Below are 12,128 nucleotides of genomic sequence, written 5' to 3'. Positions count from 1 at the left end.
TTTGAAATAAGTCTCTTATACTCACCAAGGCTATTTATTTGATCAAAAAATACATTAAAACAGCAATATTGTGAAATAGTATTACTAGTGCTGTCCAATCGATTAATCGCATCTAACATAAATGTTTTTGTCTACATAATATATGTGGGTATATTCAAAAATTTGAAAATCGTGCAAAAGTTAATTTAATTCAGTAAATAAGTAATATATTATATAGACTCATTACATGTAAAGTGAGATATTTCATTTTGATGATTATGGCTTAAAGCTTATGAAAACCTTTTCACAATATTCTCATTTTGAACTTGAGGTTTTCATAAGCTGTAAGCCATAATCATCAAAATTATAACAAATAAAGGCTTGAAATATCTCACTTTACATGTAATGAGTCTATATAATATATTAGTTTCACCTTTTAAGTTGAATTACTGAAATAAATGAACTTTTGCACAATATTAAAATTTTTCGAGATTCACCTGTATATGTTTATCTGTATACTGTATACACAGACACACACACACACACACACACACACACACACACACACACACACACACACACACACACACACACACACACACACACACACACACACACACACACATATAGTATGTAGCCTAAACAAAAACTTTTATGTTAGATGTGATTAATCGTGATTAATCGATTTGACAGCACTAATTATTACAATTAAAACATTTTTATTTTCATTGTAGATGTCATTTTAGTCCTGCGATGGCAAAGCGGTCATTATTAACATTTCTTATTAACAATTATTACCTATGTTGAAAATGGTTGTGCTTCTTAATATTTTATATTTTTTCAGTCAATAGAAAGTATAAAAGAACAGCATTCAAAGTCAGATTGGGCTCGTGGCTTGTCGGTGGAAAAGGATCTGTGTCTCTGAGTGACAGTGGTGTTACATACGTGACCCTCCATAAGGCGTCTCGCGTAGATGATATCATATCAAATGTTTACTGTAAACACAGCTGTAATGCATTTATTCTGCTCATTAGTGAACACTGTAACCCATCAAACTCCTGTGTGTGCGCACGGTTAATCTTCTGATTTGACACCGTGTGTGAGTAAAGACGAAGCCTTTGAAACAGCACTTATCGCTGGCTCATCCTGTCGCTGTTAAATGCACAAACAATTCAAACAGCAAAATAAACAAGTGAGCTATCGATTTCCCAGAGTGCAGCGGCTTGCTTATCGGCCGCCCAGCGGTAAGAGCTGACACATTCTTCATTAAAAAAAATTGGATTACAGTTGCCTGCCCCCCCCCCCCCCCCCTCTCTCTCTCTCTGTCTCTCTCTTTGTCACTCACTCAAGCATACACAACCACACAACTGAAAACCGTCACCAAATATACAATTTCATTGTTTTATTTATCTCTCTCTTTTTTGTTTTGTTCAGTCCTTCTCCCATTATTCCGATCATTTCAGATTAGAAACATCTGAAGGTTCGCACTTTCTCACACTGCCTTCAAGTTTTGAGTGATATTTACTGTATGGAAGCGCATTTCTATTTCAGATTAATAGTGACTAATAATCTGATTAATTGTGGTAATTGTGATAAAGCATTTAAAATAAGTAATACATTCACATGGTACGATTTAAAGTCACAGTTGGAGGGCATGAATCTGCAATTTGTTTCATTTATGTTTTACTTTAAGTTTGAAATGTGTTTCCATGCATATTCACAAGATCACACTGTAAAATGTGTTAAATTGAACTGTTTTTTTTTGTTTACAATCTTGTAGGAAGCTGAAAGCTAAATCAAATTAGCCAAAAGATTCCATACAAGCTGATATTTTGTTGTTCAGTGTAGTTTGTACGCACTTTATCTACTGTTGATGAAAAATAGCAATAGAGTTTGCCTGAAATTACTACGCATTTAGCCAGTTAATGAGGTGAGCAACAAAACTACATTTCCCATCACTCTATGTGGCAGATAATGATAAAATACATAAATAAAGCATCAGTTACACACCTAATGCACAATTTCCTCTTCATTTTGGTGCATTAGTGCTAAAGAGCTTTCTGTCTTTATGAACTGTAAGAGAGACATAAAAATGAAATCTCTCAACGCATCCATTTTATTTCGACCAAAAATGCACATGGCATCATAATCACGGCCTCCGAGCTCGTAAATAGGAACATCCCAGAAGGACTTGAAGGCAGCACACACAGATTACAGGCAAAAGAGAGCGCCTGGGTCATTGAGAGAAAACATCAAAGAGAACCAAACGCAAATTTGCTGTTGTGTGTGTCTAGGCTTGATGTGCTAATGAGATGTTGATCACGTGATCACACCTTTTTTTTCCCACACGTTGGTCTCATTTGTTTTTTCCACCCTTCCTATCGCTCAGCGGTGGAGGACAGAAAGCTGTTCATCGGCATGGTGTCGAAGAAATGCAATGAGAACGACATCCGGGTCATGTTCTCTCCCTTCGGACAGATCGAGGAGTGCCGCATCTTGAGGGGACCAGACGGACTCAGCCGAGGTGAGACACACACACGTACTGTATATATATATATATATATCTCTCAGGGTTTCGACATTTGTTTCTACTTTTTAAAAGGAAGCATATGGTGGAAAACAAGATTTGTCTTTCTTGTTTGAAATAATCACGTGTGCTCTAACAATATCAAAGCAAATGTGAAACTAACACTATGAGCTAAGCAGGTGAAGCAATTGCAATGAAGCATCACACTGGGTAGCCACGCCCACAGTGAAACCTCATTGGTCAAATAAAGCATTCCATGTATCTATATATCAAATGACAAATATGTTCTGATTGGCAGTGATTGTTTTGCGTCACTCAGAATTTTCACTTTCTATGGGGACACACTGGACTGGACACTGTAAGCAGCAAAAACGTAAGCTCATTAACATATGCCCGCCCACATTTATACATCATCACCTATTCAGTATTCAGCCGCTTGTGCCGTCCTGACGAAAAACAGGGTGAGCTACCAACACAATCTCATGGCAGTTTGTAACTACTTTACGTTTTTGACTAATCGTATACATTTGAACGATCTTATTCGTATGTTTTCGTACAATCTGCTTACACCCAATGATGTTAGACATACATACAAAACACACACATTGTACAAATTTATACAAAATCGCCACCCCGTAAAATAGTTAGGTTTTCTCGTGAGATCTAGTTGGATCTACAGCAGACATATAGCCAATCATAACAGGGCTCATGTACATATAGAAGTCTTAAAGCCTCGTTTCGTTGTACACGTCACAGTAAAAACTAGTGTTTTAGGTGCAAGGAACTTAATAATTAGGGCTGTAAGTTGATTCAAATTTTAATCAAAGTAATTACATGATGTGTCGATTAATCCATCTAAATTTTTCGCACATCAAATTACCCCCAAAATATAATTTAAAGTCATTATTGTGTTAAATGAGAAAAGCATCAAATAGACATTACTAAAAGTACCTTTAGAAAGAAATATTTTACATAATTCAACATAATTTATTACACATAAACCTTTAGGTCATTGCTCTATTGTCGATTACCATTGATCTTGGTTTTAACTTTTATTTAATCTTGTAAAAAAACAAACAAAAAAAACTTTTGAAATGCACTTATACTGTAAGTCTATGGAGCAACTGTTGTACACTTGGCCAATTGACCTCCATTGTAAGTGAAAAACCTTTTTAAGTCACTTAGTGAAATGTACACTTGTGCACATTTTAAATCAAACGTGGTGGTTAGAGATACTGGTTAGTTTTTTTAGTTTTTTATTCCAGCTTTCAAGTTCAAAGGTCTGCTACTTAGCAAAGTCAGTCTCTCGCTCTGTGTGTGAGGTTGTTCGACTTCCTCAAGAATCATGGGAATATTTGTGGGACATGATAGTGTTGAAGATTTTTCCAGCTTGATGTAACCTGTAGGGAATTACACCGTACCTCCATCTTCCCACAATGCTCAGCTTTCGCATACAGCCCTCTTATATCACTCGTTTATCCTCCTCATCCACTCCTCTAGTCGTCCCTCCATCCTCCGCTCATTCGCGCTACTCCTCCGCAGTCCTTATTTTCCGTCTTTCCCTCCTGTCCTCATGAATATTTTAATTCCACAGGAGATTAACTTTATTCCCTGAGCGAGTGGTTGGAGATATATTTGAAAGGCTTCAATGAGAGGAACTAGCAGCCCCCTACCATAAAAAAAAAGGATTGGATGAATAAATAGATGAGTAAATGTGTACGTAAATGAGGTGTACGCTAAATCCCATGGAGTAGGATGACTTTACCAGGACTCTCGCATCGCTATTAAAGCGGTCTATCAATCATCATTGAACTTCACTATTAATAAAATATAGATCAGGCCACATGTGAGCGCAGTGCCCTGGGAGCTACCCCACTTTCTTCAAAAAAACTAATCTCTCGCTCTCTCTGTCCCTCCGTATCGCACCGTATCCCTCGTTTATTCCCTTTTGATGACACTGCCAGTTATTTATACCTTTGTTTGCATTGTTTTCGCCACAACTACGACAAAAATATACAGTCACTCAGTCATTATTGCGAGAAATATAGCTGACTAATACATTAATTAAAGTACAAATTATTTGAATATGTGAAAAGAAAAAAAAAACATAGCACAGAAAACCAGTTCCCTGCGACAATTATGCCGTTTTGCTCTCATTATGCGAAAAATTATTTGACCCCAGAATGCCACGATTGACCAATCACCATCAAGTATTCCAGAGGGCTGCGGAATAAGAATAATTAATCGCTTTCTTTGGAAACTCTTTCATGCGGTCTCCTCGTTAACGGCTTATCATCTAAACAGATCAGAGTTCGTTCGAACAGTGAACGAACTGTGCAGTCGCAGGTCAGCAAAAACGAGGACTTTGAGGGTTGAAAGCAAAAAGTTTTTTTCCCCCTGTGTGAGAGGATGGTTTCTCTAGAGTTTCGCACCAAGCCAGTGCCCACAAATATCACCCTTCGAGTGTCCAAAGCTGCTTTAATGATGAGGCTAATTAAACAACTCTATAAATAAACAGCCTTTCATTGCGCTTTCACTCGCGGCGGTGCTCCGGTTCACTCGCCGGGGCCAGATTCACCCGCTCTGAAGACAGAAAGGAGGTTGTATTGGAGTGATAGCGAGGAGAGAGATGCTAATGAGGAAAGAGAAGAAAGGTAGGTCCGCTAGAGCAGGTGGCTGGTGCCAGCAGATATACAGCGCAACCGTGTGGTTCTAACACTGAATTGCAGGGCACAATTATTGCTGACTTCAAGTCACGTGGGTCATTAACATGATGCCATTTCATTTAGTCAAAAATGCATTTTATACATACAATAAATACACCTCTTCAATGAAGAGCATCTTTTAATTTCAGTATTCAAATTCATTTTGGTATTTTTGGGTGGGGTTGGTAAGGGATGTTGCTTAATGTTTTTGTTTTATTTATTTGTTTTATCTGTCAAATCAAAATCATATTGTGCAACCAACATCTTGCAGACAAAAGTAAAATATTAAAATCATTCTTAAAATATAAAATATTTAGACTTTATTACAAGGCAAGCTTAGTTCAGGTTGTAAAATGTCATGTGGTGCAACTCGCCAAAAACAAAATTATATTTATAAATCAATAATTAATCATATTTGTTACCGTAGTATTATTATTTTAATAATAATTACGATTCACATGTATTCAAGCTGTAAGAAAAATATAATTTTTACTTGGTTACACCACCTTGTCACGTGGCATTTAAAATGTAATTTGGTATTTTTGTCCAAATGGTATTTTTTTTTAAAACCTGAATCCAAGTCTTAAAAAAGTGTGCAACTGAATAATTATTTTATTTTATTGTGACTACTCTTATATGTCATTGACCATTTTGAGATGAGCAACCACTATGCCCTCACTTCCAGTGTGAATGTCAATATTTTCTTGAAGAATCGTGATGAAATCGTGGTGGTATTGATCATAAGTTGTAACGTGAATGTTGCATGCACTGTATTTTGTATGCAAATGATGCACTGTGGGTGAAGAATAACGAAAGCTTTCAAGTACTACTTATTTAACCAGATTATAAGCTGACAGGTTTGTGTGCAACAAAACTACATTCCCCATCATTGTCTATGGCAGCATGAGAATGTAGCAGTATAGGAAAAAAAGAGAAAATAGTATAAAATTGACAAGCATGTTCATGTTATTACACATCACCTCGTAAATAGTTTCCAAACTTAAAAGAAAGCACTTAAAGGAATCATTTATGAAAAGACAGGACAACAAGTCTTTTGTTCTTTCTCCTCCTCCATTCTTTCACTCCTCTCTCAGCGCATTCGCATATGTAGACGTGTAAGAAGTAGTTAACCCATTAACTAGACTGTCCATGCATGTGAGCATGTGTGTGTCCTCAATATGTATAAATCTGCTGGACTGCACAGTAGAGTAAAGCTCTTCAAACAGGGTTGCGATTTCCCCCAGCATGCCTCCATATGGCCTGTTCTTCTGGCTCCCGCTTGCACCGCTTCGGTTCCAAGACTCCTTGTCCCAGATGCCATTGCAAGCTCTCCCGAAACACACACTCGCCTCCAGGGATTACTCGGCTTGATTATACAGTTATTTAAAAAGGAATATTACATATTTATGTTTTTTGTATGTCTTTATTATGCATTTATGTACAGAAAATACCTTTCGGTTTAGTTTCAGCTTATGTCAATAGTATTAACAAACAATAATATTGAGAGGAAAATCACTCACTTTCATTCATCTTTGAAGCACAAATTTAAATATTTTTGAATGAAACTTGAGACACGTCTGTCCCTCAGTTGAAAATCCATTCCACCAAAACTTTGTTTCAAAAAGTTCATAAAGACATCTTAAAATTAATTGATGATAAAATTTTACATTTTGATTGAACTAACCCTTAAATTTATTATTTATATTAATTTAAATTTTAAATAAAAGTGTCATGTTTTTGTTTTAAAAATAGAATCGTGAAATTTCACTAGCATTGGTATTAAAATTCTAAATATTGGTATCGCAGTAACCCTACAGGTAGAGTTGGGGCGTGACAAAGTACGTGTGTGTGTGTGTGTGATGACACTAGCCACACACTCTAACCGCATAGCCATCACACCAAACAAAGCTAAAGAACTGATACCATTGCTGATAGTCATTTTGTTGAGTGTATTTTGAGATGTTGAATGTTGAATGTTTATCTGAAGCTGAATGTTGAATGTTGATTGTTCTATTCTAGCAACTGTATAGCACTGTTGTCTGCTGTGTTCTTTGTACGATCTTTGTTTTTTGGCTTTATAACAACCTGTCCAACCCTTTTGTCTTGTTTTGTTTCTCTCTCGTCTCTCCTCCTTCCTCTCCTCTCCTCCCTCCCTCCCTCCCTCCCTCCCTCCCTCCCTCCCACGTCCCTCCCCTCCTTCCTGCAGGATGTGCGTTTGTCACGTTTTCTACCAGGGCTATGGCACAGAATGCAATCAAAGGCATGCATCAGTCTCAAACCATGGAGGTACTGTACCCTTGTCTTCTCTCTCTCTCTCTCTCTCTCTCTCTCTCTCTCTCTCTCTCTCTCTCTCTACTCTGTTCCAAAATCTAGTGAGCTACTGTATGTAGGCATCATTTTAAGGGCGTGCTCCCCTCTATTGAGTTGTTAGCTTAGCAACATGCTAATACCAAACTACATTAAAGTCAACGGTGAGTTAAAGCTGCCGTCGGCAACATTTTTTTGATCAAATTCAGTGAAATTGACACTATAATCCGACAGAACAACATAAATAAGGTGGTTTTAGAAAAAACCCGAGCTTCTAACTCCACCTGGAGCGTGTTATTTTGTTTTACAAAAATCCACCGCTCCCGGATCATCGGGTCTAAACAGTGAGATCTGACTGTCAATCACAGGTCGTGCACAAATCACAGATCCCCCTCCCTCGCGCAGACGCGGACGTTACAATATCACATGCACACAACACGCCTGAAGTTCGCCTGAAGATTGTACGAAGCGTGATGGCAGAGAGAAAATCTAATAACAAGCTTCCAATTCCTCGGTTATTGCTATCTATGGATAGATTAGCCAGGGCAGCCTACCTCCGAGTCTATGGTGTTGATCGATGCTGAAGAGACGGACGCGTTCACAGAAAATCAGGTACACACGCACTGACGATGGGCGGACGCTCGTTGGTAGTGGGGGAGGGGAGTTGTAAACATTCAAAATTTTGTCTAAGTCCACTCAATCTGCCAGACTTGCCGACGGCAGCTTTAAGTTGCGTGAGTGAGGAGGGCAATTTGTATGGCACACAATTTGCTGTCTATAGAGCATTTCATTCCATTTTTCTGGACGCTCTACTTTGTTTTGCTTATTAGAATATCGCCGTTAGCTTGAGAGCATGCTAATCCCAAACTCTAAAGTACATGATGTATGGTTTGTGCAAAAGGTGCCGTGCATTTGACACAAGTTGCTGCCTATGAAGAGTGTTCTAAATAGGTCACTTTTCGGTAGCCTGGAAATCCAGACCCAAATCCGAAAGATTAAGGGTTTGGCATTGAGTAACGAAAATCGCCCAACTCGAGGGGCGGCACCAAGCATGCTTTCGAAAATCTCACTGCAATTGGATAACACAACGACCAATCACAACAATACACTGACTAAGCCCCATACGCTTAGAGATTAGACTCGGCTAAACAGCAAAAATGTCCTTCTTGCAAAGGAACGATTCGAGCGGCGTCTTCTGTTCCTCTTTTAGATAAAAAGGCAAGTCTAACTCGTTCATTGTTGCGGCCAAAGCTGTTTCAAACAACTGGTGTTCATACATCTTGCAATGTTTACTAATGACTTCGACGTCGCAGCGCTGTCGTCATCTGTTTAGCTCGCATCTGGCCCGCCTATATCAGATACACCGATGTGATTGGTGCAGCTCAGCTACAAGGGCATAGTTAATGAGCATCATTACTCAATGCCAGGGTGACTCGCTGAGCAAATTCAAATTGTGCTCTCGCGCAAACTCTGGATTTCCAGGGTAACTTTTCGGTGCGTTTGCATTTGTTAAAAGTTAAACATGCAAATTTACCTATAAAGCTGCTTAGTTTGCAAGTGAACTAAGTTATCACTACTCTATTGATAATGGACAATGGATCGTCTTTGCCAATTAAAAAAAAAACACTTGTATTGAGATTATCGTTGATAGCTTAGCAGAATGCTAATGTGTCCACATTTAACATTTCACGATTTTATTGGATTCCTGGAAGCTATCGCAGTTAGCATATCAACATCCCAAACTTATCCCAAACTAGTATGCGAGTAAGCGTGTATGACGCACAAGTTGCTGCCTACGTAGAGCGTTCCAAATCAGTCACTTACGAGGATTCATTTCACTCGGATGCTGCCAAGGCAATTAGACTGCTGTAGGCAGCTCACTGGTTTTTAGAACAGAGCCTCTCTTGCTATCTCTCTATCTTTTTCTCTCTCTTATTTCTATTTGAATTGGAGGCCAGTATCACTACCATGTAAGATTTTCCCTATGAAGTTCTAAGTTGCAAGATGAAACTTTTTTTTTTTAAACAGAATTTTCCCTCAGTCAGTCACTTTTCTGCAGAACTTTTAACACCATATTAAGTGCCTCTTCGCTCCCTGTTATTACTGTCAGGCATTGCTAAAACCACCCATGGTCAAATGGGTCAAACTAAGAAGGACCCCCCAGACCCACCACCCAACCAGTCTGCTATTAGAAGACGGGTCTCGTTGTGACGATGTCACAGACGCTTTAATAACAGACCTCCGACGGGCCCTTGCATTGTGATTGCCCTGTAGAACGCTGCGGAGTTTAGCAGTCCGTCTCAGTGCCTGTCAAAATGTCAAAGCTCTGACACACCAAATCAGAGGGTGCTGACAGCTGTCTAATACAGGGTCCTAACTATGCAACTGTGTGTGTGTGCGACTTGCACACTTATGTCACCACTCTCCGCAAATTTCCCAACGCACGTTAACCCTTACAGACATGCTGTTTTTAACACCGACAACCGGAATTCAAGGCCACCTATTAACCAATCAGAAATCGTTGACACTAATGGATTTAAGCTGCTTTCTCAAGTCTCTGAAGGCCTGTATTTATCAATTCTTAGCTACATTTACATATATATTTTATCTTTTTGTCAGCTGGTTGCATATCCGCACAGTATGTGTCTAAACATGCAAAGGGAAAGTAATAACCCGGTTTAGATGAGAGTGAGTAAATTGTGTTGGATTGTTGTTGTGTTATTTTTTTTTTCCGGCCATCTCTTCGCCCTTCCCTCACACCGAGGAATTTGTGGCCTTTCTGAATGCCATGGCTTAATGAAAACGGATATGACAGAGGGTGGTCATGCATGCGCCTGTGCACACGCACACAGTTGCGATCGGCCTTGCTCGTCTCAAAGGGTTGTTTTCAGTGCTGTGGTTTGCAAAAGTCTCCCTGGACGTTCATCTCGTTTGATATGTGTTTGTCTCTCTTTATCTCTGTGATCGCGTCGCTGTGTTTTTATGTATGTGTGTATGTGTGTGTGTGTGTGTGTGTGTCTCCACAGATGCACGTTCGTATGCTCCTGTATATTTCATGGGGGTGTGTGTTAGGGTGATTTTTACCTAACCTTTCAACAACGTATCTGGGCATGTGACCTGGGCATTTTTTGTAAGATTAACCTAAGCGTTACCAATTTTAACTTGTACACTTTAGCTTCAATCTACTTCTTTCACATTAGTCAAAGTCAAAGTGTGAGTGTGTGTGTGTGTGAGAGAGAAAGACAGAGCGAGTGAGTAATGAGATTTTTTCGGTCTCTTGAGATGTTCACTCGGAGATGGCACCACTCGATTGACAGCTTGAGTTAAATCCCCCCCCCCCCCCCCACCCTTACAAGTTTTATTTTTACCTCCCCTCCATCTGAGAGCAGAAATAAGAAAATCAGCGCTCCGAATGGAAGGAACACTGTAGAATGCTCCGGGTGGATGTGAGGCGCTCCACCTCCAAGAAACTCAAATGCTCTCTCTCTCTCTCTCTCTCTCTCTCTCTCTCGCACACACACACACTCGTTCTAGAGGGTCTGTGATCTTTCATCTTTTTTTTGTCAGTCTGTGGTTCGCAGTTCAGAGAGAGCACAATAAAAGCGGCGGAGTGATTTATCAGAGTGAATCAGCACCTGTAAGGTAGAGACAAGAGACAGAGATGTAGAATAATTGCCTTGAAGCACTCGTCTCAATCTTTCGTCCTCTTGTGGCTCCGTATGGCTGCCCTGTGTTAGCTGCCGTTGCCTGAGGAACAGCTTTGATATTAATACATGTAATGGTGTTTCTGAATGTTCTTACTGAACACCATTTACAAAGTCTTCCTTCTATAACTTGTGCGCTTGCGTCAGAGAAATTTCAGTTACTTCATGCCGCCGTGATGATTTATATTTTGGTCTGCTCCTCACACAAAGCAATTAAGCGCTTTAGAAGACCTTGCATATATCGAGTGGTTCGTGTTAACTGCTGTTATGGTACATCTTTGGGTGAATCTCATGCCCAGGTTATTTAAATTGTAAGACATATTATTTAAATTGTAAAGTATTATGTTATCACAGTATTTGTTCTTCTGCCTTAAATGTATGCTTTATGTATTACAATGTACACTAAAGTATTGCATTATAGTAACTTCAATCTAATTAGACTCACTATTGGAAATTAAATTGGTATAGTATTTATATTGTTAAATATCTGCCTTAATTTTGCTGATTTAAATAAAAACAGCACTTTATTACAAAAAATAATAATAATAATAATTAACATAAATAAAACATACAATATTATTGTATTGAGAATTTGGGTTAGAATATGCTTAATTCTCATAAGAATAATATTTTTTATATTTGTATATACTTTGTGCTTAATGCATTTTTTTCTTTTGATTTTGGAGTAAAATGTAACCTGGACATGTTTTCATCAGATTAACCATTTTGGACCTTTTTTATAACCTGAGATTATTATAATCAGCATTTTGCTCAACTATTGTGGAAAAAACGATGAATTCGAAGAACATGAGAGAGTAGATCATGAGTAAATTAAATCTTTTGGTTGAATAACCACGTCAGGAACTAACATAACACTTGCTATGCATTATATTCTGACCCTGAGGG

General features: G+C 38.7%; 1 protein-coding gene across 46 annotated transcripts in view; it reads left to right on the top strand.

Moving 5' to 3' along the window:
- Positions 1–12,128, top strand: part of celf2 (cugbp, Elav-like family member 2) — a 620,189-nt gene that overhangs the window by 587,850 nt on the left and 20,211 nt on the right. For 28 of the 46 annotated variants that reach the window (XM_079623589.1, XM_079623577.1, XM_079623579.1 and 25 more), the window contains 2 exons: positions 2,369–2,503; positions 7,418–7,497. In XM_079623589.1, coding sequence (XP_079479715.1) covers positions 2,369–2,503; positions 7,418–7,497 — 215 coding nt within the window. Of the gene's footprint in view, positions 1–2,368; positions 2,504–2,825; positions 2,880–7,417; positions 7,498–12,128 lie in introns of all 46 variants that reach the window. The other 18 variants (XM_079623578.1, XM_079623574.1, XM_079623563.1 and 15 more) reach the window with 2 other exon arrangements.

This window comes from Phoxinus phoxinus (assembly GCF_949152265.1).
Source record: "Phoxinus phoxinus genome assembly, chromosome: 9".
Taxonomy (NCBI): domain Eukaryota; kingdom Metazoa; phylum Chordata; class Actinopteri; order Cypriniformes; family Leuciscidae; genus Phoxinus; species Phoxinus phoxinus.
The sequence above is the reverse complement of the archived record's forward strand: the minus strand, read 5'-3'. Positions and strand labels throughout refer to the sequence as shown.